Source organism: Aethina tumida, chromosome 4 (assembly GCF_024364675.1).
Source record: "Aethina tumida isolate Nest 87 chromosome 4, icAetTumi1.1, whole genome shotgun sequence".
Taxonomy (NCBI): Eukaryota; Metazoa; Arthropoda; class Insecta; order Coleoptera; family Nitidulidae; genus Aethina; species Aethina tumida.
In genome coordinates, this window is record NC_065438.1 from 12,588,118 (window position 1) to 12,614,522 (window position 26,405).

The window sequence follows — 26,405 nt, forward strand, 5'->3', positions numbered from 1 at the left end:
CATCGAGACCTTTACGAAAATAAGGATGAATGATGATCAAGAGTGACCTTAACATTTTCCGCTTCATTCCTATTATGTAAAGTGGTTTATAATAAGGATGTTATGAAAGCAAGGATAATAGATAAAATAAGAGGATTAGGTAACATCTACATTTATTGATAGACTTATTGCAACGTGCAACGTGACAATTATTTGTAATAATTTATTCAGATTAAATTCTTTTCAACCAGAACAACTTTTAAGATTTGTGTTTAAATTTTATAATTCAGTAAGGAACAAATCACAAAATGTAACAGTCATGTTACATAAATAAAGTAATACCATCAATGTTGTTCGAAATTATCCTGATGAGGTTGGGATTAATGATGTAGACTGGCCAGCTCACTGGCCAGACCTTAACCCAATAGAACATATCTGAGACATTCTTGGGAGAGGTTTAAGGAGCCATCCTAATCGTACTTAAAGGATGAAAATGAAATTCAAACCCAGATTTTGAGTATGAACAATAGATGTGAAGCTGTCATTCCCAATTTCAGAAAATATTAATAATAATCAATTATTGATTATTGATGTGGTGCGTTAATTTCTTGGAGAAGAGTAATTATTTAATAAAGACGTTATGGGATTTAATAAGGATGAAATATAAAATAAAAAGATTAGGTAACATCTACATTTATTGTTAGACTTTTTGAAATTGACAACTATTTGTAAGAATTCAGCTGGACTAAATTCTTTTCAACAAGCACATCTAATATTTGTTTTTAATTTCATAATTCTGTAAAAAAACAAATCACAAAGTGTAACGTTCAAGTTACATAAATTAAGTAATACTAGCACAAATATCATCAATTAAAATTAACAATCACCAATCACAAAATATAATATAATTTTTTAATATGAGGAGGTATGTATTGTCTATGAATCACTGTTTTTTTTTCAAATTAAACGTAAATCATAAGGCATATCAACTTATATCACAACAGAATCAGAATCAATGAAACTTATTTATGAAAAACTAGTAGATTTTGATGTACAAATTAGTGCCCTGCAGTTTAATAATATAAGTCATTTTGATTCTTTAATTACTTGTTGGTATAAGAATTGACTGATGCCGTAAGATGATTATTATTGCTAAAATGATTAAAATATTTTTCAAATTAATATAAAAAGCAAATGTAGTAAGTAGCAAAATAAAATATAATACTGTAATTGTTTTAAACAATTATTATTTGAAAAATGTCAGTTGTATGGCCGTAATATTTACAATTAAATAATATTAAAAAATACTGACATCATCCAAAAAACTATTTAAATTGTCATTACACTTGATTGTACATTAAAATTTTAACAACAATTCACCTATAAAAAAATGCATTAACAACGGTAATTCAACAATAACAAAATATATTTAGGTTTTCATCTGAGAAAGCATGTTAGGTCCTAGAACGAACCAAAAATAATATAAAAATCGATAAAAAAACCATAAATAAAATAATAATAATAAATACACGTGTCTTGGATTTACTTATTACTTAAAATTGCTTTAAACATTACGGAAATTGATTGGATGAGTTATGTCTTACGGCAGGTTTCGTTATTTAGTTTCTACTGATCCCCAGGAGTTTCTCTGCCACTCCTAGATAATACACTGTTTGGGCGATACCGAACAACGGCGCGATGACTATCATCCTGCACAACCCTCCTTTGAAGAAAGCCGTCGGACCCTCGTATTTCAAGATGTTGCTGCGAATTAAATGTTTAATTAAATCACATTTAGACAAAAGGAGGCGTACACTTACACAAAGGCGTTTCCTACTCCCGAGTATGAACGTTCACCTTCGGCCTTGTTTAAAGCTTGCAGACGGGTTTTGACTACGTCAAACGGATTAACGGACAAGGCGGCTGCCGAGCCAGCGGCACAACCAGAGAGGAACGAGCACCAGAACACAGCTTCACCTGGAAACCAACTAATTAACACCATGATCTAATTCGAATGAAGACGAGTTTTACCAGAACCGTCACTTTTCCTTGGTCCCAAGTCGTTGAGGGTGGCGAACAAGGGGAAGTATATCACAGAAAAGGAAACGTCCCTCAACATTGTGGCACCGGTGCCTTTGTACAATCCCAGGATGCCGTGTTTTTTCAATAAGCCTAATGTAAGTTCGGTGGCCGACACTTTGGGAACCGTTTTGCCGACCAGCTTCGCCTGAGCGGCGACACGGCCGGCGTCCTGCATTTGGATCTTCAGCAATTCCATGGGTGTTGTAATGACTATTTGACATAAGCCGGCCAGACCGCCGGCCAACATCTGACGGAACATTGGAAGTGTTCTGAAACAAATCATTTTTTATATAGTTTCTTTTATAATTATACTATAATTTGTAGTAGTTTTTGTTATTTTTAATTGAAATAAGTTAGTTTGTACAAGATCCTTTTTAAAATAAAATATCTTTTATTGAATAAACAATTAGCATTACACAATGATTAAGAATAACAAATGATTGCTAAAATGATGAAAGTACTCTTAAGATGACTATCAATTATCAAATTAAAACATAAAACTACATTTGTTTTACACAATTTTGAATTAAAACATCGAAATTGTTCTGTAATTTCGAAATAATAAAATGTTGTGGTAGTGTCTATAAATGTTGTCAAATTTTGGAGCTTTTAAGCGTCTCAATCAAATATTTCAAATTATATTTTTGACTGAAATAAATTATTAGTTAGCAGAAAGTGAGACAATATGATACCATTATTTGTTGTTTTAAACAATTATTATTTGAAACTTCAAAATTGTACTACTACAAGTTTTAATAAATTTTCTTAAAACTAGGAACTTTTAGACTGAATATTTCAAAATTGATTATTGATTAAAATAAGTTACTAGTTGACACCAAGTGACACAATAGACTAATATTTTCGTATTATTATTGCACAAGAGTGTGATAAAAGGCAAATAAAACATTTAAATTATTGCTTGTCACTCATAAAAGTTGATAAATGATTGTTTTCTAGAAACCACTACAAACGCAGTGACAAATTTTTAAATTCTTTCGCTTACTTTTCTTTTGTTTGCAGATTGTATCTGAAGAAATCGTTAGCTGCTAGTTTAATGGCTTTTTCTGGCGTTATAAGTAAAATATTGACTGCCGACCCCCTGTACATTCCGAAGAAACCTTCCGCCGTGTATACTTTTCTAAACGCGTCTGGCCTGAAATCAAAGAATACATTAAGTTATACGCCCCTCAATTGTTGTTTTAGCTGTTACTTACAAGCTCTTGTACATTTTCTCTCCATTAGGCCCGATTTGTTGATTTTGGAGCCGCGTTTTAACCAAATCCAGGGGGAAGACGCATGTTACACCAATTATACCAGCAATTCCACCGTTGATAATTTTCGGTACTAATCTGTAAATTAATTAAGCATATTAACAGATTTGATTTGTTCTAGGTACTTTAACATGTGCGCACCAATTACTTTAATGGAAGTAAATTGATCTATCTAAATCCTTTTCTAAATATAGACTAGGGCTTGTTTGCTCTGTTAATATAAACGAGAAGTATATTATTATTTATTTTTGCTTTTATTGTGCGACTTGGCAATTTGCTAGTCTAAAAATATTGTAATATGCAGCTCATAACGTTGTGCGTTTGCTCATATTAAATTCCGTCGACGATTAAAAGGAAACGTCCAGTTTGTGATAATGTAACGTGCATGCACAAAGTACAAAAGTTTTTTTTTACAAAACTAAATAATAAAAATAGTTCTATGTGGGATTCACGTATATATTACACACGGTGCCATTGCTCTAAAAATAATTCAGTAAAAGTGAATTTGATTTTAGGCACCATCCGAGTAAAAAGTCAACACTCGATCACTATTTCATTAGATTACAAAATTTTTTTGTGATAATGAGTCAACTAAAAATAAAATATTTACATAGTTTTTTTTTTAATATCATGTTAGATATTCTATTTACAGAAAAATTATCTCAAATTTGATAAAAGTCAGTGAACGGATAGTAAAACTATATTTACACTATATTTATTTAATGTTATAAATATAAATGTTAGATTACGAAAAGTTTTTTATGATAATGACTACTATAAAAATATTTACTTAATTTTTGGACTCTTACGATGCTTTGTTTACACAAAAATTATCACAGTTTTGGTAGAAATTGGTGACACCGTATGAAATTATAATTTATATTAATTTAATATTTTACTAGACAATGATGAGTTTTTACTTACGAAAATTGCTGTTGTTTTTCTGCCATTTGGTGTTTGGAGTGTTCGCGGATGTCCTCCTTGAAAAAAATAAATTATATTAATATTTATGAAATCGTAAAACTAGTTTTAAAATGTAGGAAATTTTATACGTTCTTAAATAACTCTGTTGTGTTCTAATACAGCACTATTTGACCACTACTTTTTATAGATGTGATAAAATTTAACTAAATCCTCTTGTCAGTTTAAGGATGTTGATAAAATATTTTTGAAATTTATTAAAAAATGATTATTTTATTTAATATCAATTATTAAAATTTTATACTTACAGTAGTGTCCATAATTATAGTAACTTATTAAAATGTTATGTTTATTATTTTTTCTGTTATTGTTGTGTACATTATGCAGCTGGTTAATTTAATTTCATTCTTTAATAAACTTACTACAAATTTTATATTTTATTGGACGAAATTATAGCAACTTTTTATTTTATAGGTCTTTTGCTTATTGTAATTATTTAATAATTACTATTATAACTCGGCCTTACCAATACCGAGAGAAACAACTCGAGATTGCTAATAGTTTACAGCTAAATACGTCAGTCATTTTTATATTAATAAAAAATTGAAAGAATCAATAATGAATAAAGCTAAAAGAACTATATTTAATATAATTAAAAATGGTGGTTTAGTATATGTTAAATATCCTACAGGGGCAAGACTACACAAAATATTTATTATTTCCAATGTGAGAAAGGATAGTGGTTTAATTATGTTATTCTATGTTAAGATAGATAAAGGAAATTTTATCTGAACGATAAATTGGAATTTATTTTCTGTGAAATTGATTTTATTCAAGCTATTAGTTTTATCAACTATAAAATATACTTACTAAATGAAATATTAGATAAATAAAAATCAGGTCAATATTAATTATCCATAAAATTATCTAAATATATTTTTATTATTAAATATTAATGCAAAAATCTATAATGTGCAATAAATAATTTATTATAATATTGAGCAATTCACATAACATATTTGCAATCAATTAGTAATTTATACATAGTAGATAAATGAAATACATCATGATATTTTTGTTTTTAATTAATTAAAATAAAAAAAAAATAATTGTGAATATTTATAATATAATAAATTAAAATATTGAATTAAGCAATTTTATTTGTTGAAGGACTTATCAACTTTTTTAACTGAGTAACTCATCACTAGAAATTATTGTTTTGTGGTCCAGCGAACATGATTCCAATTAAATCGAAATGGGGCCTTAATAGAAAGAAGGGATTTTTTGTAGGTCTTCGACCAAACAAATACCCATCCATTAACTAGGGGGAGGCTAGGCTTTAATTTGAGGATGGATTTTTAATGATGTTGACATAGCTAGTTATTGATTTTTTGAAGTTTTTCCAATTTGTCCAATATTTTTCGTAGTTACCACTTGACTGGTTTCTCTAAAATCACCTTACAAATGATTGACTTCTGTAACTGTAAACTTCTAGCAATCTTTTCTCGTGTGTCTAGATAATGCTGAATTATATTTTTCCTGCAGTGTATGATACAGTTTCATTATTAAATAATTATAATAAACAAGATACCGCTACTAAATAATCCACAAATTATTATTAGAACAGAACAAACTATAATTATTATATATAATGGAATCCAAAGTTTTAAAGCTCTAAATATATATAAGATAAAAACACAAATTATTTTAATTCATGTGCAACATTTACTTTTGTATATGTTTGTCTGATAATCGTAGGTGTTATAATTTGCGAATTTAGTAACTAATACTATGCAACTAATGTTTCTGATAACAGAATAAAATTTTGTTGATCAACTGCATAGTGGACATAATAATATCAGAAAAAATAATGGATAAAACAAATTCAAGTATATTTTTCATATATTTTAAAAGATGCTATAATTATGTTTACTACTGTAAGTGCAATACAGATACAGAAATAATAAAGGCAATAATTGTGTCATTTTATGTCAAGGTAGCCAAACATAATCTTATCTGAAAGTGGAATTTTAATTTATTTCCTGTGAAGTAGTTTTTATGTAAGCTATTGATTTTACCAAATAGACAATACATTTGCTAGGTGAAATATCAGAAAAAAATTAGGTAAATATTAATTGTCGATGAAAATATGAAACTTATTATTATTAAATATTATATCAACACATAAATCTTCTGAAATGTGCAATAAATAATTAATTGTAGTATTATGCAATTTATATAATATATTTCAGTGAAAAACATTAATGCAATCAATTAGCAACATACTCAGATGAATGAAAAACAACATGACAATTTGTATTTAATTAATTTAACAATATAAAAAAATTAGTGTTATCCACAAACTTCATTTTAAAGGTAAATTAATTAAAATAAACAAAATTATATTATTAAAACTAATATATAAAAATACAAAAATTAAAAAATTACCTTCCCCAAAACACCGTTAAAAGGCAGGAACACATTTTTGTACATTTTCGCCGCAGATAAAACACGAATAATTAAAATTCAATTAATCGAAGGCCCGAATGACTTTATGAACTTTGCGTGTTAAATGGTCTTTACAAAGTCCAGTGCAAGACTGTGCAATTGGATTCTCCATCAAACTAATATACAGATCAATGTTATTTGCTGCAGTTCAAGAAATTTATGCGACCAACGATAACATTTTATCTGATTAATGCAATTTTGTTTTTGAATTACCATATACATTGCTCAACAAAAATTAATTTTCCTACAAGTATTTGAGTTATTTAGTTTAATAGTAATAGATGTATATTACATTTTAAGTGGTATTTAAAATGAAGTTGTTGAAATATATTTTTAGACAAGAAAAGTGGACCGTTTTTCACGAATGCGTTCCACAGATTATGTCTGGCATTTGATGAAATTTGATGGATATTTTTAAAACTCGCAGTATCCCTACAGTGTGAATACCATTATCTATAAAAACTCATAGACTCAGATATGCGATAAAAATAAATGTACACATTTTGATACTTAATTTAAATATCGACATGTTTTAAACAAGAAACTCATTGTTTAAATAGACACATTTTATTTATTCATAGAGATTACTAATGCTTGTTGTGTCTCTTAATCTTTGAATAACCCACAATAAATACTAATAAATATTTTATATTTTAAAACAAAAATTAAAATTAGTTTGGAAGGTTGAAATTGGTTGAATGTACCATAACTATTTTGATCAGTTTATAACCATTAATCGTGGAGTCAGTCGTTTGTTTAGAAAGAAGATTGATAGCAGACTCCTTTCTCGATAAAAAATTGATGAATATTGTTACAAGAACACTCCTCCGTGCTATTTATAGTCTAGTGGAAAGTTACTATAATGTTATCACAAACATTAATTGCATAGTATTAATTACAAAATTCGCAAATTATAACAGTTACGATTATCAGACAGAAATATAAAAGTGACTGTTGTGCGCCTGTGAACAACTGCTGCACGTGAATAGTAACAAATTACGTTTATACCTTTATATTTATTTTATAATGGCTTCAATTTTACATAAAAAATATGATTTTTGTGGTTGTAAAATTATTGTTAGCTATTTTTACAATCTAGAAATAGAAATATGTACAGTAGTGGGCATAATTATAGCAACTTACTTAAATTACTAGAAATATGAGCTGAACTTAAACAGTTGGTCAATAATATTATTTTTTAAAAATTGCGTATCATTTACTAGCGGTATTTTGCTTATTTTGATTATTTAATAAAGGTTGTAGTGAAATTGTATCAACGCTGTGGTAACAATTATAATTCGTTGCTTGAGCATTTCTAGTTTTATTAATAAATTTATGGAAATGGAGGAAATGGTGACAACTTTGGAAAACTTGAAAGAAAATCGATAACTAAATAATTCGATTCCATTCTTATCGGCAACTCAAATTAAAGTCAAGTTTGCTGTGACTTTGCTGAAATCAGGTCAACAATTGCGAGAAGTGGGATGGAAGTCAGTTTGACTTCAGATTTGCAAAAAGTCCAGCTTTCTATTGACAATGTGAAAACCTCATTTTGATTTGATCAGAATTACTGGGTCACAGAACAATAGTTTTTAGTAATAATTTTGGTATGGACAGATTTATGAACAGGGGTACATTAAGTACCACTTTTAGTGGGAACAAATAAACATTGCACTCCAGAGAAAAGGGCTATGTCTCTGTTCACCACTATTCAGCTGAATTCAGAAAAATATTGGTAAAATTTGATACAAGCTTTTAATTTAGTTAACATAAAATGAAATGATTATGGCTATAATATATAATATTTAATAAACATACCTATTTTGAGTAAAATGCCAAAAATTGTTGTCTGGGGAGCGTTTAGAATTGAAATGGGCAAATTATATATTACTAACTGTTGAGCATATTTTGCATATGTATATCCATTATAAACTACCTCCTAGAAATCAGTTTTTATCTCATTTCCAATATGTGGGCATGTCTGGTTTAGAATAAGCGTACATTTGTCATAATTCATTGAAAAAAAAATAATATGAATGTGTTAAAAAAACAAGTAATTGTTTTTTTTTTCTTTCTAAATTGTATATTTGTATAATATATTAATAATATTCCGATTATTACATGTATTTACCAAACAAACATGTTATACATGTTATGATAATTTTCATGCACACCTTATCACACACTGTTTCTTGATAATTTAGCTATTAATGACTAAAACAAACAAGAAAACAAACATACACAAATTACATACTTTCGCACATTTTCCAAATAGAAATTCTTTGATATTATGAATTTATAAAAAAAATAAAATTAGGAATAAAATCAAAAACCAGTTTATATAATTCTATAATTAGCAATGTGGATATTCAAATCTTCTGGATCATAAACTGGTTTTTGAAGACGGAAGTTATATATATTCAGTAGTTGCCATAATTGTAGCAACTTATTAAAATGCATTAAAAATATGAGCTGCACTATTTGAATTAGATTTTAATATATGTAATGTTGATTACTTTTCATGATATTGTTGTGTCCACGTTTCGTTGGACAAAATAACAATTTTTTATTAACATTTCAATGATTCGCGTCGATTCAATTGATTATTTATCAGAAACGAATTATAATTCAAACTTATTAAGTGCGAGAGAAACAAGTCGAGATTGTTGAGAGTTTACAGCTAAGTAAATCAATTGTTTCCTGTATTAATAAAAAGGGCAAGTGGTAACTACGAAAAATATTCAATGAGTTTTAAAAACTTTGATATTTTTATTTATAATTTTTTAAGTTGAAAAATTAAGAAATTCAAATTGGTATACACCAATTTCATAAAAATTTATGTGTATTCATAATTTTGAAAAATTAAAAATTATATTCTTATTAAGAATTTACTTTTTTAATTTAATAGTCTATGAATTAAACTCTCTAAATAGCACGAATTATCTAATTTTTCAAAAATATTGGAATATTATTCTAATAATATTATATAAAATTTTCAGAACAGTATGACATTTTTTTTACATAATTATGAATAATCATAATTTTTTGTGAAATTTGATATATAGCCATTTTAGGGGCTGCATAGGTGTAGTTACGTTTGCTTTTAAGTCAAAATGGAACAAAAAACACAAATTGTATGATATGTATGATATATCTGAAATAACGTAGAATAAAACACGTTAAAAATATAATATAAATTGAAACATGATATTCAACTTACTATTCGACAAGTGGAATTAATCTACGTAATTATTATATCTACAATTACTATAATCTATTAACACGCATTAACATTTTAATTCTACGTAATATAATTAATCACACTGTTCGTAATTTATAAATCCTATTATTGATAAGGATGAAAAACTATTATTAAGATTAAATGAACGTATTTTAATTAGATTGTTTACATAAGCGAGCGTAACCGAATTTTCAACCGGTGATATTCATTAATAATTTTATTGACCTTCATTATTTCCTTTTTAAAAAACCACAGACATATAAAAAACAATGAAAAGTCGCCTATAGATAATTGAATTATAAATTGACATGACGTGATACTGTCATGTTTCAACGACTGAAGAATTTTGAAAAAACATTTTCTTTAACTTTAGACGACGTTTAGTTTAGGTAAGGTATATATTTTTTCTTACCTTGTGACTTTTAGTACTCAGACGCATTGTTTCCTCCTGATTATACAATTTAGTATCAAATCATTTTCTTATATAATGAAAACACACGAATACATGAATAATTTAAATTTTCAGTGCATGTTTCAAAAATAACTTGTCCAATTAATGCCAACAAGGTCGATGTTTTACATGCGTCCGTTACTAGAAAGGTGTAAAATTTAATCGGCGGAATTACACTTTTAATTTAAAAACAAGAAAATTAATATAAGTAGGCTACATCAAAACCGTCAACGTGAAATTATCGATTATAGTAAAACAAATGACTAAAGCCTCCTTACCTTCAAGAATAAATTTGAGTGCGTTTAATTTTCCAATTGGAATAACTGTAACAATAATTCGTTATTAACTGCGTAAGGTTTTATTGATAAATTTTTGCGAACGAACACATTTAGCGGCTAGATATGTTGCACTGGTGTGTGTGACATGTATATTTTTTAGCCAGCTCTCCAGCTGATTTTCGCTCTGATTAGACACCTGAAGGGGCTCCGCGTTGGTTGCGCTACCGCCTAGTAGGGGGCTCATGCGTTCCCGGTGATGAATATGGGTCTGAGTCCGCAATATTAGTCAACACACAACACACAAGTACGTATGAATTATATACACTACGAAAAGAGTTTGATCCATCTGAATCCTGAAAGAGACATCATGCACAATAGAGACAGTATGTCTCCCACTATGGGACAGACTACTACTGTCTCTTTCATGCATGATGTCTCTCTTTAAATTCAGACAGGTCAAACGCTTTCCCTACAGTATACTTCTATACTAAGCTTTTTAAGCTAAAACAAAAGATAAACAATTTCTGAAAACGTAAATTTTTACGTTTCTGAGAAATGTAATATTAAATATTTTACAACATTCTAATATTAGATTATCGTTTTTTTTAAGGTTGAATATCTTCTTAGATACCTAAAAAATGTATAATTTTATTTAAACATTATTATAATGTTTAATAATTATAATTAATTTTATATTTGTTAATTCAGATATATAAATGTGTTATTTGGAAGTTTGACTTCTAACAATTTATAAATACAGAATCTAATTTAATTTTTTGCCATAAAAATATGAAAATGTAACATTGGTGTTCTCTTTTTCTTATTATTAATTACATTTTCATTACAATGAAATAAATAAATAAATAAATATTTTATTTATCTTATTTTTATATTAAAAATATAAAAATAAAATAAATAAATAAAAAGTACTAATTTTAAGAAAATTAATATTTATATACACATATATTATTACCACTTCAATTTATTCAAACATTAACGTTAAAACTAATTAATTATCTTTTACTATTTTATGATTAATAATATATTAATATTAATAAGAAGTTATTGTTATAATATTTGTTTAATTATAATTGGTATAAAAGTTAATTAAATTAAAATAAGTATGTATAAAAAATAAATATTAATAATTAAATTAAATAAATATATAATATTGACCTTAATAAAAAGTCATTTTGTAGCATCCTAATTAACTTTTTTTCCAACCTTCGATAGCTCAGTTGGTAGAGCGGTGGACTGTAGTTGAAAACATTAAATAGTGATCCATAGGTCGCTGGTTCAAATCCGGCTCGAAGGAAAACTTTTTATAATCTCAAAATATGAACAAGTCTAAACAATAATATGAGTATTATTTTTAAATTAATTTTAATACAATCTTATTAATATGCAATACTTATGAAATGTAATATTGTTTAAATTAAAATGTATGTTGAATTTTAAAATTTGTCTTTTGTCGTCACGTGATTTTAATTATACTTCAACAATAGGTAAAACTAATTTTATGTAGCATCAAAAGTAACAGAGACAATAAAAACAACTATTGGGATTAACATGAGGCTCAATTAATGATTTCATAAAAAGTTTCCTTCGAGCCGGATTTGAACCAGCGACCTATGGATGACTATTTCATGAATACAAACTACAGTCCACCGCTCTACCAACTGAGCTATCGAAGGTATGGTAGTATGTTTTCATAGAGTAGTATTTAATGTGGGACTATGTTGCAATCATAATTGTTCAATTTTTTTACTGCTTTATGTAGATCATTGTCAGAGAAAGTTTTATATGAATGGAATTTCACTAAGCGGCTGTAAATTTGATGAACAATGTTTTTTAAAAATTTATAATAAGAATCTCCTATAACAGAATAAAGGTAATTAAATAGCAAAATTAAATTAATGATATTTATTTATACATCTTGTCTTTTTATTTTCTCCAAATGTAACTCACTGTTATCAAATGTGTTAAGATCCTAAAATAAAAAATACACGTTAGTCATTAGTCGCTATTATAAAATCATTAGTACTTTAGATCCATAAGCGTATATAATCCCGTCTCCCGGTTCATTCGGAAACTCCCTAGGTTTGATCCACTTCCGCAAACACGGGGCCAATAATTGTGGGTCTAAGTCCCTAGGATCAGTCGGTTTAGAGATCAAACTTACGAGGAGACCGACAATAATGGTAATTCCAGCTCCCATAGTTGCATACCATAAATATGATAATCGATATATCATAAATTTTTCGCTGGAATACAATAAAAAATAACCAGCACTTTATATAACTTAACTAGTGCTTACTCCGTGTGTGTTACATTGGTGATGTTCACGAGTGGATCCAGGTGAAGGTTTAAAAGTGGTACTGAATGTTTGGGGGTGAAATGATAGTGACAGCCCTCGGTTGTAACCGGTTTCTCTGGAAACGTCAAATCGCCTGACGCAATCAGTGATTGTGCTCGTATGCATAACCAGGACATGAAAGATAAACCGGATATGCCGCCAATCAGTGCCCCCTAAAATAATACTAATTATATTTCGGCACAAAATATTGATTATAATATTTAATGGTCATGTTCAAAATCTTCATATATTTTTGTCTAGACGTTGTTTAAAAAAATAGTTCAAGGTTTGGAGAAATTTTAAGTACCTCTTTATCAATTTATGGCTGCGAATAGTTTTAGAGATAAGGTATTATTTCATAATTATTTAAACAGATATTTAATTATTTACCTTGGCATTAACCCATGGTAAAAGTACACCCATAGTAAATATTCCCAGTGATGGGCCAGATGAAATTGCTCCAAAACTCATGGTAAGCTGAAACGACCCTTTAAATTATTGCTGATGTTTATTAATAATTATCTTACTTGTAAAACAGCTCCGAGTTTTTCCACAATAAAAACTAATGCCACACAAATTGCGCCGAGGATTATAACAGTTAATTTCATAATATAATAAGTTGTTTTTTCGCTGACACCATTCTTGGCAAACGGCTTGTAGAAATCTTCTAAAAATACTGCTGCCATCGCATTAAGACCAGTGGAAAGAGAGCTACAATTGACTCGTTTTAATAAAAATTCAACGATGGAATTATGAAATACCTTAAGGCTGCACTGAATATTCCTGCCACAAATATTCCGGGTAATCCAGGAAAATCACCGAGAATTTCCATTACTAATAACGGCAGGAGCTGATCTTTTTCTCTGGCTAACTAAAACAACACCATTTTAATAGGGAATAAAACATTTTCTTCTGGTGTACCATGGTTGTCAATGGGTCACACTTGTGATAGGTTGCAAAAAGAAGTAATCCTGCGTACCCTGACAGAAGTATTATTAAAATTGTCCCAAATGTGAATATCCAAAGGCTCCTTCTGGCTGATTTAATGCTGGGCAGTGATAAGTATCTTTGGGTCATATTTTGATTCAAAGCTGACGAGTTGAGAGTATGTATGAAACCTCCTATCGTTAATGCTAACAACGTATGTCGGGAATGCAGATCCAAATCTAGACTAATAAATTTATTAATATTAAAAGTTATGTCACATTATGGTACAGATTTACTTTGGCGCCTCTATTCTATCACTTTCTAAGTTTCTTTCGATAATGGTACTAAATCCGCCTGTGTCTATGGTACCTTTGATGATCACTAGGAAAATTGAGCCAAACATCACAATAATTTGGATCACATCGGTCCAAACAACGGCCTTTATTCCTCCCTGAAGTATCATAGAATTATAATAACAAATTTTTGTTAATTTCAAACTATAGCATGGTGCAAAACTTTTCAAACTATGTGTATATTACCATGGAAGTGTAAAATATGCAGATAATACAGACGATTGGTGTGATTAAATGGACGTTAACTCCAGTCACTGAAAATAAAAAGAAAATAAAGATATGCTTCGGTTCCAGTTTGACAAAAAATACCTTGGTTAAAGGCTAAAGCAGGAACATATATTACTAAGGGTAGCCAGGAGATCTATGGACAAAAATGTTTTATTAAACATTAATTAGTTTACAGGAAACCACATACCAAACCAATAGTAAACAGAATTGAACCAAAAAGTCGCACCTTTTTATCAAATCTCAGTTCTTGGTACTAAAAGATATTCTTCAGTTATGAGATGAATTATATAATTAATTAATACTTGCTTCATATATTGAAGTCAGCGAGAGTCCATGAAATACTGGTAAAAATACATAACTAAAAATAATTGCTGATATAATGAAGCCACCTGTTATGTACAAATATTGCACTCCATAAACATAAATCTCAGTAGGAATGCCCAATAGTGATATTCCGCTCACCCAACTAAAACAATTAAGCTTAAATCAAGTTAATTTTAAAATTAAATAGAACGTAAACAGTCTCAATTGTAATTACACAGTTGTAACTGAGAAAATTGGTCGTAAGTGTCACTGTATAAAGAGAACATGTAGGAGTTAAGGAAGCAATTAACCCTTTTAAAGACCTATTAAATAATTCTAAAGTTTGCCATTTTTGTGTGTTTTAATTGAAAAGATTTACTCTACACATGTATGATGATATGAGGGTACCAAGTTTGGCCAAATCCCAAATGACATATAAGAAGAAGCTTCATGAGGGTACGTCAAACATGAAAGTCTCCTAAAAGGAAGCTTAAAGATATTGTTCACCAAAGTTTCACTCTACACGTGTATGATGACATGATGGTGCCAAGTTTAGCCCAATCTCAGACGACACCATAAGAAGAAGTTATAAAATTTCTTCATGGGAGTATGGCAAACTTGAAGGTATCCTAAGAGAAACATTGTTCACCTTGCAATCAGGGACATGGCCACAGGAAAAACCTTCATGGCCCTGCCACCTATCAAGTAGTCTTGGGCGGTGTTGGACGTGTGGAGCAAACCGTAGTACAATCCGATGCCCATGCACATCAGCAGCATGCACATGAACATCACGTAGTCGACCCATCCGAATTTTTGCATGGCCGCCCCAACATCAGCGACCCCCAAACCCAACACGATTTTCTCGCCCACGTCCACCGTCGACAGCATGTGCTGGGAAACGGCGTCCGTCATTTTGGACCTGAAATCAATTGAGTTATTAAAAGAGTTACTTGCTCCTGGCAATAGATTTAAGAAAGGCGGTTGGTAAATACTACATTGTTCCAAGAAATTAACACCACCTAAAATTTTGTAAATAAATTTTTCTATTTAACAACATTGTCTGTATTAACTTTCAAACTCTCTGACTTTTTACAAATCTGGTAAATTTGTATAACATGTTTAATTTAATCATAGATACTTGAGAGGTGATAAAAAATGAAACAATTTATTTGTTTATTTAATGTGTTTTATGATAAATTTGTGTAATACATGTTAAAAAGGTATCTGGAGTGCCAATCAATCCCAATGAATTTTTTAAAATAATTTTTAATTGCTTTTATTTTTCTAATTTTAAACTTCATGGCCCGTATCAACTAACTTTATGAAATCTGTAACATAAAAACATTTTTGTTAGATACTATTACTCATAGTTATAATATTATTAATTGAAAAAAAGTATCTAAATTAAATTGTAGTGTCATTATTATTATTATGTTTTTGGAAAAAATGTCGTGGAGTTTAGATGTGACTAATTGAATGACTTAATTGGCAGATGGGTATTTATTTGGGACCCCCATTTACTCGACCAACTCAACTTACAATTACTCCAGGCTCCTAATTTCGATATTCAAGATGAAACAAATAAGACGAGTAGTGGTCCACGGCGAATTTCTTCCAGAACCTCTTCACAATCTTAACACAAACAATCTTCATCATGCGACCGCGTAAACATTTGCACACTTGCGACCGATTTGGTGTCGCGAAACTTCTTATCACACAGTCACCAATTTACGTTCGTTCGACGGTTGCAATCTGCACCGTTTTAAAACCCAACATCGTTGTTTGTTATTTACGTGTTACAATTGATGGAGAGGAAATTCGATAATTGCAAGAAACCCTATTCTAAATCTGTCCCGCAAATTAGATAATGGTCTACGGCTAAATTGACATATAACAACTCGGTTTGTGATATTTTTTATTTATAAATAAAACACAGGAAGTGTGAAAATGTACATTGACTTATTTAATAATAATAGTAATTTAATTGTGGTTTTTAATGGGCAGTTTATAATATGACTGGAATAACAATTTAAGTTATAAACAATTAGATATTACATAAAAAATTCCACGTAGTAGTTTTGAACAGTTCAGCTGCAGATCTATTTATGGTTATCAATAAGTAATAAATTGTGTCTAATTAAATATCCATAAGATTATATAGATTTATTAATTATCTTGTCATTAGTTAGTCATTAGCACTAAAGGGTTAGGTGCTAAATGATAATATACAATTACGGTTTAAATTGTTATAGTTTCCGATTTTGTAATGTTGGTTTTCTAATAATCCATAATTATATCGACAAAACTTAACAACAAATAAACCTGTGATATACGTATTATATCCACTTCATAATTTTACGTTTTCCTAGTCAATACGGTGCAAACAATTTTCTCGATAAGATAACACACACTGTGATGACAGTTCCATGAACTATCATACTTTCAACGAAATAATGTTTGAGCATAAGGATGGTACTGTGAGTTAAATGTTCAATTATGAAATTTTAATGGTTTGTTTGTACATTTGCAATACATTTTTACAGGTGCGTACCGGAGGACACCAGTACGTAATGACTTACTCTGGAGGAGTAAAATTGATTGAACAGGTAAATGTTGCCTGGAGTCTAATTCTATTATTGCACATCCATCAATTTAAAGATGCCAATGGTCATAGTTTTAAATAATTTAACCGTGCTAAATTAATATTTTTAAAAGTCCCTTTATCTTTAATGTGTGTTTAACCTTGCACTGTACATTATCGACGTATTTAACTAATTGTAAACGGAAAATCGATTTGCACCATTTTATTTTATTTATTTATTATTTTTTTTTTAGATTTTGAGCGCCACATTAGTCTGTTTATTATTATTTGGGGGACAACAAACTAAAACGTATTTCTTGTTTGGGGTAGCAGCATTTTCTCTAGTTCTCGCCGGAATATTGACGTTGATCCACGTTTTTACAAGTTTGGAAAGAACGTTTTCACCTTTGTATTGGATTGAGTTTGGGTTTTCATTGAGTCTTGGATTTTTGTTTCTACTCGCCTCGACAGTCGTTTGGACTTTGAATACTCAGTGGTATATCATAGTTTCGGTAAGTAGAATCACACACACACTCGTCGGATCCGTGGGTAAAACAATTTGATTTTTTAGGTAATTGGATATGGTACATCTGTAGTGTTTTTCGTCGATACCATTAACCAGTTTCAGTTGGCGAAGAGTCCAAGAGCCAGATATGTTTGGAGTGTTCCAAATATGCCTACATAAATTTTATGCACTTATTTATTTTTTAATATAGTATGTTGTAAATATTGTTGATCATTTACTAAAATTAAAATTAAAATAGGCAAGAAAAGTAATTAAAATAGGATGTATCAATTACACAAAAAAAATTGATAAACTTGACGTCAATTTGAATGCTGGAAAATAACATAGAAAATGAACAATATTAAAGTTGTTTCAATTGTTAAATAATGTATCCATTTCTCTACAAATTTTAATTTGTTATTCAATTTATTTTTTAATAAAGTAAGTAAAATTTATTAATATTGTTAATTCTGTTGATGGTGTTGAAATTATTAATAAATTAAATCTTGGGACTAAAATAAAATGTATAATTATTCAATAAATTTTAATTTTCTAATGAATGTGCCCCGTAATAACATATATTAATTTTATAATAATTATGGGGATTCCAACCGACTATACAAATTTTCAGAGCTTACTTTGGTGGCGCATTCGCCAACTACTATTTTCATCTCTGTCGGACACTCACGAACATGTATTTCTTTCTATTTCACTCGTACAGAGAAAATGCAAAATTTGAATTTTGATTGGAATAGCATCTAGACAATTCTGTTTTCGTACATTATTAGAAATATATAGTTATAAATATAAAAATCATTATTTGTATATAATAAAAATTATTTATTGTTTTTGTTTTACTTATTGTAATCGTATTTAGATAATAAATTATTAAAAAGAAAAAATAGTTTAATAAATTGTAATTATATCGATGTGTCACAAAATGAAATTAATTTCTATTCTAATCCAAAAATTTCTAATAAAACATACCCAAATTTTCATAAAGTCCTTCGTTAAAATCACTAAAATCACTTTTGAGAAACATAAAACACCACAACACATATTTACAAAGTTACCATAAATTTGCACAGCTTACTTAGGTGGCGCATCCGCTCTATCTCTGTCGCACACTCACGAACATGTATTTTTTTCTCTTTCACTCTTGCGGGGACAAACGCAAATTAGAAAAATGTTGAAAATCCAAGTGAAGACAGAGGGCGCGTCTTATTCTAACCAAAATCAAAAAATCCTTCGTTCACCAATATAAATACGGATTACACCGATCCTTGCGATTCATGGAAACAATACATCGAGGTATGAATACTTAATTTATTTGTATTATAAAAAATTATATTTCAAAATACATTCATTCATCAGTATAAATTATTTCATTATTATATATGATAAAAAGAAGGATTTTTTAGACATATTTTGGTACAGAATTAATTTATTTTGAGTACACACAAATATTAAAAACATTATAAGAAATGAAAAAAATTATTTAACCTATACATTTTAACTAATTTTAATAAAATGGTCTTTTATAAAACAATCTTAAATACAATGTGGTCCATTTGAAAACTTATTATTTTATTTTTCGTCTGATTTTAACAAAAATTTAGAAATAAAAAATTAATTTTTTAAAATTCTTTAATCTTTGACCTCGGTTATCTACTAAACGATAAGAGTTATGAGAATTCAATGAGTACTCAATTTCCTACAAAAAATCTAAATAAAATTTTTTTGTAAGATCAAATAATGGCAAAGATTTTATCTAAAGAAAAAATGAAAAACCATATTGAGGAGGACCTTCCTATTAAAATTAAGAGCTCATGTTTGGAGAACATTTTTTAAAGGTGTCTAGGAACCAATTTTTCAGTATCAAAAAAAAAATTTTTGGCCCACTAATTGTCAGGAGTGTTGTCAAGTTCAACTAATTTAAAAAATCTCAAGACACCTTCGAATTCAATTTGTTTTCCCACTTCAAATTGCTATGACAATTAAACAATAAACAATGATGAAATATTTTTGAAACTTTATACTACAATTTATCTACAAATTTTTACAATTTTATACATTTTGTATGAAGATTTTCTATTTAAAACCCATGTAAGTACATTTACTTTTTTATTTCATTTCATCGTATTTGTAACATAAATGAGAAAACCTAAAAAATCATATGTGAGGTCACAATAAAAAAACAAAATATTGACAAATGTAAAGGTTAAGGCTTTCGTGAGCATTGTTTGAGTATCTATAATTGTGGGAGTGTGTGGATTTATTGGAACTATTTCCTGATGTTTCGCTATCACGAGTGGCTAGCATCTTCAGAGGTCTGATCTGGTTCGTGTCTCTTTGTCATTTGATTGACAACTTAGACAATTTATGTTTGAGAAATTTCGTTCTATTTAGTGATCCTTTTTATTTGTATTTTCGAGCGCTTGTTCCATATTCTGTCAAGTTTTAGTATTTCTTCTTTTGCATTGAATCTATTTCTATGAGTGTGAATCTCAATTGCTTCCTTAGCCATTCTATTGTGATATTTATGATTATCTCTAAGTTTGTTGCTTTACGTATGAGTGATAGTGTATATTGAGAAAAGGCTTTACCGGTCAAGGGTTCACTAGATGATTCTTACCTTTTAGTGTGAGGTTTCAGTGTCCGTCTAATTTCTGAGTGCTTGTATCCGTTGGCCTGTATTGTTTATTGTGAATATTGATCAGTTCTAAGTTTTTTGTTTCCATAAAGTTGACTTGTGCCAATTTGTACAGTACTATTTGGACAGTATTAACTAGTTTTTTCAAACGTGATTTTATTTTACTCTCCATTAAATTCTATTTAATGCAATTTTAATGAATATTATCTGATGAGTCAGTACAGATTTATTTAATATTTTACATGAAAACATAATTCCAATTTGTTGGTTGTGGTTATGATAGCTATGGAGGGTGGGGTGTTATTGTACTTATTCTGTATTATCTAAGCTGAAAATTACAACATTTTCAAGTTAATTGTATTTACAAAATTTCAAATATGCAATATCATAAAATACTTCATTTATAGTTAATAAATAGAAATTCACTAATGTGTAATAAAAATCCACGATGATACGTTATCTTGATTTCTACGTATGTTATTTACTAGGTTTGCATTCCAAATTGATGAGTTCACATATATAGAATATCCCAATATTAATTTTTTTATTTTTTCTTCAACAGATTACAAATTGTGTCGTGACTGAGCACGATAAGATAATAAGATAACGCTAATTTCAAAAAGTAGTTAACCGCATTACTAATCAGAACGACAGTACAACAAGTTTAAAAAAATGGGAGTACCGGTAAATATGATTTTGATAAATTAGAAACAGGAAAAATACTTAGTGTTAAATTTTCAGTCGCCCTCACATGGATCTGGCTATGCAACTAATATATATGGAATATTTAAAATTGTAGAATTGGTAAGTTGTAATTTTTCATGTTTGTGCTGCTTCTGTACTCTGTACTCTGTACTCTCTCACTTTTGCTCTTTTAATAATACTGTATCTGTGTATAATCTGTAATATTCATAATACTAATATATTTTTTATTATGCCACCACACACAATTAGATATCAATGTATAAGTATTCTAAGAAAAAACATTTCATTGGTGATATATTGAACATCGAAGAAAAATAATGATAAGATATGATTAAGTGCTTATACAAATTTCTAAATAATTCAATTGTTTCAATTTTCTGGAAAAATTAGATCTTTTAAAATACCTAGTTGAATTGAAAGTGTTTTGTTGAAATTGATTTATTATCTATTATATAATAAAACAATAAAAATGGGACAATTTTACAACTAATGCTTCACGTGCTCTCTAATAAATAATTTTAAGGCTTTGTTTGTTATCGTGGGACGCGTATTTGTCTTGTACTTGGTGCTTCGTTGTGACGTCCTGCTGGTTCATCGTGATTTGGTCTCGTGCTGCCCTTTGTGATGAACTGGAATGGAAAAGGAAGGTACACTATTATAAACCGTCCATTGAAACTGATTGCAAATAAAAATCTTGTTTTGACCATAAAATTAATTTTTTGCAACTTGTTTCAATAGACACTTGAGTATGCATTTTTAATTTATAATTTATTTGTATGTTTCAGGCATTTATTTTATTAAGTATGCTGTTGCTCTCCTATTTCGGATGGAGTGGTGATTTGGGGGAAGCCAGCATAATAGGTTGTTTATTGTTACTTTTGATATCACTAACCCTGTTCATTTTGGGTATAGCAGAAAGAGGACTTTTTATTTTGCGAACCTCGTTTATCCCACTTGTGTGTTGTTTCATTTATGCTCTGGTGGTGTCCAGTATCCAGCTTTCTAAAAGCCACCTGCCAGATGAAACCATTGGTGGAGCGGTAAGTGAAAGTGATTTAATTGTGCATATTAATTTATATAATAATTAAAATTTTAAATAGCCAAATTTGTTTTTACCCAAAAAGCATAACAAAACCTTCAACCTTCTAAGTGGAGGTATAAACATATTTCCAGTGAGAATGGTCTTTTAAATCTCCTTGATATTGCTGATTAGTTTTTGAAAATCTATTCACTAGTTTGATGAACAAATGAAAAATAGATTTAGTTTTACTTTAAAACTGTATTAATCAAGACTTTTTGGGATCACCGAAAGGTATATTCTTAACGTTAGCTTGGCTTGGAAAAAATTGATCTCTCTGAGGCCAATTTTTTATTTTGTAATGACTTCGTGTTGCTCCACATCAATATTTAGTAGATCTACCCTGTAACAGCCCTATAACTTTTAGGTCACCACATTTTTGTCTCTTAAAAGCATCAGAGCTTATCAGTGACACAGTTGTTTGTAATCAACTGTAACAACAATTGTAGAGACTCTTTAAATGATTCAGTAACTCGTCCCAAAAACTCGAAAAATAATCAAATTTTGATTTTTTATTGATTTTAAATGAGTGGATGAATTTTCGAAAACTAATTAGGACTCCTTTTTAATGAGGTACTTGACACCCATTTCCATTTGGACAAATTTGAGTAATAAACAAACGTAAATCACGAATACAACATTTATTCAAAGTAATAGAATATTTTAAACATACTTTTATGACCTAATCTCACTTACTGACTTCAACTATCATCAATTTCTTTTTATTTTTAGGTGTGTTACTTATTGGCTTCATTTGTATACTTGGCAGATGCAGTATTATCGTTTATAGCATACAGATCAACCTAAGAGAATATTTTTATATTATTTATTTGTAATAAACTTGTCGAAGTAAAGTGATCAATCATTTAACAACCCCCTAACACCATCCTAATGTTCTGTTCCTTTTTTTCCTTCAACTTCCTGTTGCCACTTAAAAAATACGTTTAATAATTAACCAAACGAATTTGTTTTAGGTGTTGGCCGTTGCGTCACTCGTAATCGCATCTGAGCCACAATGGAGCAACGATATACATATGTACGTCGTTGTATCATTTATTCTTTGGTTCGTTTTTAGTTTCCTATTTCTCATATTTGGGTTAGCAAGTAAAGCGGAAAAATTTATGAAGTTTTCATGCATACCTTTGATTATAATCGGAGTTATTGGGGCCGGAGCTACTGGATACGTAGGAGAAGCTTACAATGGCAAGACTAGTTTCACTGAAGATGCGACGGTCATTTTCGTTGGATGTGTATGTTTATTGTTGTATAGATATTTTTCAAAATAATATTACTTAATTTGTTTTAGATCATAGGTTTACTTCTATCAATCCTCTATATAATTGACGGCATCCTTTCAGCAATAGCATATAAACCGTGTTAAAGTACAACAATGGGGAGCAGTATACAAATTTTTGTAATTTATATAGACTGTAGATTCTTTTTTTATACTTGTACATATACAATAAACTAATTAATCAATTCTAGTATTACTGTATATTTTTAATAATTACTATTAATATGACCATGAAATTATCTTATTTTTAGTAATGTTTATGGCAATTTTATCTATATTTCTCATTTCGATTTCAAATAATTTATATCATTAATTAAAAAAACATTTAGACAGGTTTGTTTTAGATTGTGGCAGCGGTTGTCTTGCTTATGGTGGTCACATGGGTGGATACTAACATGCAGTACATACCTATTGCCTTTATTTTTTGGTACATTTTCAGTGGCTTATATCTAATATTCGGATTGGCAAATAAAGCTACCAAATTTATGAAACTATCATGGATTGTTTTGATTATATTGGGGGCTTTGGGACTTGCTGCTTCAATAGTTGTAGCACTTGACCTGGAGAAAACGACTAGATATATAGGAAGTTCGAAGAACACGACGATGGTTTACGTTGGATGTGTACGTATAGAAAATATGAACCGTTGAATATTTTATTGATTTCAAAATATTAATTTTAGATTATAGCCCTGGTTAATTCTATCATTTACATAATAGATGGGATTCTATCAGTTATAGGTTATAAATCGGCGAACGTTATTCAGGAAATTGAATGAAATATCAACCACCTTCAGCTAAATATTGTTCAACTATTTATAAATAAATTAATATATTATATTATTTTAATTAATTATTGAAGAATGAGCTGATAAATAATTTTAAGTCCTGCTGTAAAAATACATTACTGAACAATATTTAATGAAACAGAAACTTAGAAGATTTTTATATCCATTGTTAGTAAATATAACTATAAAATATGTTTTAAACATTTATAATATAATAGTTAATAAATTGCAATGTTACTGTATATTTTTAATGTTTTAAACATTTATAATATGGTCTATTTTAACTATTATTATGTCCAAGGGACCATAATAGTGCAACAAACAATATTTTATTTTCAATAACATTTAATTTGGTCAATGAGAATGAGTATTGGAACTATTCGACAAAGACATTTTAAAGATAATTTGCAACCCCTTGTTCCTGCTCAAGGGCCCACCTTAACAGTGTTGGAACTAAAATGAAATTCGAACCCTGATTTTTGTTAGAGGTGGAAATACCCCACATTAGGTACAACTTTATTTTTTATAAACATCAAAGTTTATTAATATTTAATTTTTTTATGAAATAATTTTTTTAAGGTTTTTTGTATCAATTATAAATACACACCTATTGTTAAATAGTGTATAGATTTATTTTCCTGTTTTCAGAAAATATTAATAATCAATTATTATTGGTGTGGTGCGTTAACTTCTTGAAACATTATGTTATATCACAAAATCTTCCTCATTCTCCCTCTATTTTCCTGTTTTATTTCATTTCATTTTCATTATTAAGTAATACAATTTTATTTTAGGTTGTAGCAGCAGTTGTGTTGCTCATGGTAGTCACATGGGTGGATACTAACATGCAGTACTTACCTATTGCGTTTATTTTTTGGTACATTTTCAGTGGCCTATATCTAATATTCGGATTGGCAAATAAAGCTACTAAATTTATGAAACTATCATGGATTGTTTTGATCATATTGGGGGCTTTGGGACTTGCTGCTTCAATAGTTGTAGCACTTGACCTGGAGAAAACAACTAGATATACAGGAAGTTCGAAGAACACGACGATGGTTTACGTTGGATGTGTACGTGTAGAAAATTTGAACCGTTGAATATTTTATTGATTTTAAAATATTAATTTTAGATTTTAGCCCTGGTTAATTCTATCATTTACATAATAGATGGTATACTATCTGTTATAGGTTATAAATCGGCGAACGTTATGCAAGAAATTTAATTTAGATTTGTAACTTGTACGATAAAAATGTGTAAATAAAAGTGTTTTTATTTGAGCCTATATTTTTTAAATTTACTAATATTCGTCAATCTATGACTGTGGATAATAACGAAAGTTCTAGATGAAAAATTTTTGTTATACATTATATTATTTATATTACTTCATTTGTTGATAATAATATACTTGTTTCATATGCCAATAAATACTCTTGGTTTTAAAAGTCTTGATAAATTTACATTTACATTTTAAAAATCAGTTCAAAAATCATAAAAATGTCAAGAAATTCCTTAACTAATGAAATTCTTCATGAGAAAGGTCTGTCATATAGGTAAATTGCTCAAAGACTCTACCTACATTCATCACACTATAGTTACAAGGACCATTCAACGATGCAATGCAAGGTTCCAAAGAAACTAGACTTCGAAGTGGATATCCAGAGTAGCCCAAATGGTTTTCAGAACTATGTGGATCGCTGTTAGCAGTCTTAGGAGTCATTATCAGCCCACATACCTCCAATTCATTTCAAATGTAACCAATGGAAGACGGATTATTGTTAGTCGATTACGATATAGAAGACCTTTAAGAGTGCCTAGGTGATTATAAGATCAAAATAGACCCAAGTTCATCAAAATTTACTTGTGCATCTTGTAATTTTTGTATTGTGTGGTGGTCCAGGACG

At 29.0% G+C, this 26,405-nt stretch overlaps 4 protein-coding genes and 2 non-coding genes across 15 annotated transcripts; 3 read left to right on the forward strand and 3 right to left on the reverse strand.

Moving 5' to 3' along the window:
* Positions 1 to 656: 656 nt before the first annotated feature.
* LOC109602517 (mitochondrial glutamate carrier 1) lies at positions 657 to 10,867 on the reverse strand. 2 transcript variants are annotated; one of them, XM_020018905.2, is made up of 7 exons: positions 10,732 to 10,867; positions 4,257 to 4,312; positions 3,276 to 3,410; positions 3,065 to 3,214; positions 2,011 to 2,330; positions 1,800 to 1,956; positions 657 to 1,743 (listed from the first exon to the last, which is right to left on the reverse strand). In XM_020018905.2, exons 2-7 carry the CDS (start codon positions 4,280 to 4,282, stop codon positions 1,599 to 1,601), a joined length of 933 nt encoding a protein of 310 aa, XP_019874464.1. In that variant the 5' UTR covers positions 4,283 to 4,312; positions 10,732 to 10,867; the 3' UTR covers positions 657 to 1,598. The 2 variants fall into 2 exon arrangements, with proteins under 2 accessions (XP_019874464.1, XP_049822005.1); XM_049966048.1 differs by lacking the exon at positions 10,732 to 10,867 and adding an exon at positions 6,702 to 6,850.
* LOC109602519 (uncharacterized) lies at positions 10,339 to 18,378 on the forward strand. Of its 3 annotated transcripts, none has more exons than XM_049966049.1 (4): positions 10,339 to 10,391; positions 17,442 to 17,504; positions 17,734 to 17,991; positions 18,051 to 18,378. In XM_049966049.1, the coding sequence occupies exons 2-4, from the start codon at positions 17,469 to 17,471 to the stop codon at positions 18,162 to 18,164; spliced, it is 408 nt and encodes a 135-aa protein (XP_049822006.1). In that variant the 5' UTR covers positions 10,339 to 10,391; positions 17,442 to 17,468; the 3' UTR covers positions 18,165 to 18,378. The 3 variants fall into 3 exon arrangements, with proteins under 3 accessions (XP_049822006.1, XP_049822007.1, XP_019874469.1); XM_049966050.1 differs by lacking the exon at positions 10,339 to 10,391 and adding an exon at positions 10,898 to 11,035; XM_020018910.2 differs by lacking the exon at positions 10,339 to 10,391 and adding an exon at positions 17,162 to 17,375 and having other exon boundaries at positions 18,051 to 18,376.
* On the forward strand, positions 11,955 to 12,046 carry Trnay-gua (transfer RNA tyrosine (anticodon GUA)). Its single transcript is given in 2 exon segments — positions 11,955 to 11,991; positions 12,011 to 12,046. It is a non-coding gene; the product is annotated as a tRNA-Tyr (tRNA).
* LOC109602515 (sodium-coupled monocarboxylate transporter 1-like) lies at positions 12,161 to 16,659 on the reverse strand. 2 transcript variants are annotated; one of them, XM_049966047.1, is made up of 15 exons: positions 16,438 to 16,659; positions 15,548 to 15,817; positions 14,902 to 15,061; positions 14,783 to 14,848; positions 14,677 to 14,728; positions 14,554 to 14,621; positions 14,311 to 14,465; positions 14,009 to 14,258; positions 13,849 to 13,958; positions 13,615 to 13,798; positions 13,478 to 13,564; positions 13,049 to 13,260; positions 12,776 to 12,995; positions 12,665 to 12,721; positions 12,161 to 12,606 (listed from the first exon to the last, which is right to left on the reverse strand). In XM_049966047.1, the coding sequence occupies exons 2-15, from the start codon at positions 15,808 to 15,810 to the stop codon at positions 12,583 to 12,585; spliced, it is 1,908 nt and encodes a 635-aa protein (XP_049822004.1). In that variant the 5' UTR covers positions 15,811 to 15,817; positions 16,438 to 16,659; the 3' UTR covers positions 12,161 to 12,582. The 2 variants fall into 2 exon arrangements, with proteins under 2 accessions (XP_049822004.1, XP_019874461.2); XM_020018902.2 differs by lacking the exon at positions 12,161 to 12,606 and having other exon boundaries at positions 12,640 to 12,721; positions 16,438 to 16,658.
* Positions 12,333 to 12,425, reverse strand: Trnay-gua (transfer RNA tyrosine (anticodon GUA)). The gene is made up of 2 exons: positions 12,389 to 12,425; positions 12,333 to 12,368 (listed from the first exon to the last, which is right to left on the reverse strand). It is a non-coding gene; the product is annotated as a tRNA-Tyr (tRNA).
* A 1,584-nt stretch (positions 18,379 to 19,962) lies between the features above and the next one.
* On the forward strand, positions 19,963 to 25,781 carry LOC109602518 (uncharacterized). 6 transcript variants are annotated; one of them, XR_002191750.2, is made up of 6 exons: positions 19,963 to 20,090; positions 21,200 to 21,321; positions 21,379 to 21,441; positions 21,866 to 21,989; positions 22,128 to 22,382; positions 23,153 to 23,274. XR_002191750.2 is itself a non-coding variant. In XM_049966629.1 (5 exons), the coding sequence occupies exons 2-5, from the start codon at positions 21,310 to 21,312 to the stop codon at positions 25,724 to 25,726; spliced, it is 447 nt and encodes a 148-aa protein (XP_049822586.1). In that variant the 5' UTR covers positions 19,963 to 20,090; positions 21,200 to 21,309; the 3' UTR covers positions 25,727 to 25,781. The 6 variants fall into 6 exon arrangements, 5 of the variants coding, with proteins under 5 accessions (XP_049822586.1, XP_019874466.1, XP_019874465.1 ...); XM_049966629.1 differs by lacking the exons at positions 21,866 to 21,989; positions 22,128 to 22,382; positions 23,153 to 23,274 and adding exons at positions 24,059 to 24,337; positions 25,634 to 25,781; XM_020018907.2 differs by lacking the exons at positions 21,866 to 21,989; positions 22,128 to 22,382; positions 23,153 to 23,274 and adding exons at positions 25,296 to 25,574; positions 25,634 to 25,781.
* The last annotated feature ends 624 nt before the right edge of the window (positions 25,782 to 26,405 follow it).

Coding starts and splice junctions, on each gene's coding strand:
- LOC109602517 (XM_049966048.1), bottom strand. CDS start 6,746: ATGTACAAAAATGTGTTCCTGCCTTTTAACGGTGTTTTGGGGAAG. Junction 3,411..4,256: donor GAAAAACAACAGCAATTTTC/GTAAGTAAAAAC, acceptor ATTAATTTACAG/ATTAGTACCGAAAATTATCA. Junction 1,744..1,799: donor GGAGTAGGAAACGCCTTTGT/GTAAGTGTACGC, acceptor TTTAATTCGCAG/CAACATCTTGAAATACGAGG.
- LOC109602515 (XM_049966047.1), bottom strand. CDS start 15,810: ATGACGGACGCCGTTTCCCAGCACATGCTGTCGACGGTGGACGTGGGC. Junction 13,565..13,614: donor AACTCGGAGCTGTTTTACAA/GTAAGATAATTA, acceptor GGGTCGTTTCAG/CTTACCATGAGTTTTGGAGC. Junction 12,607..12,664: donor AGAAAATAAAAAGACAAGAT/GTATAAATAAAT, acceptor ATTCTGTTATAG/GAGATTCTTATTATAAATTT.
- LOC109602519 (XM_020018910.2), top strand. CDS start 17,325: ATGAACTATCATACTTTCAACGAAATAATGTTTGAGCATAAGGATGGT. Junction 17,505..17,733: donor GAGTAAAATTGATTGAACAG/GTAAATGTTGCC, acceptor TTTTTTTTTTAG/ATTTTGAGCGCCACATTAGT. Junction 17,992..18,050: donor AGTGGTATATCATAGTTTCG/GTAAGTAGAATC, acceptor TTGATTTTTTAG/GTAATTGGATATGGTACATC.
- LOC109602518 (XM_020018906.2), top strand. Junction 21,442..24,058: donor TATTTAAAATTGTAGAATTG/GTAAGTTGTAAT, acceptor GGTTTGTTTTAG/ATTGTGGCAGCGGTTGTCTT. Junction 24,338..24,396: donor CGATGGTTTACGTTGGATGT/GTACGTATAGAA, acceptor TATTAATTTTAG/ATTATAGCCCTGGTTAATTC.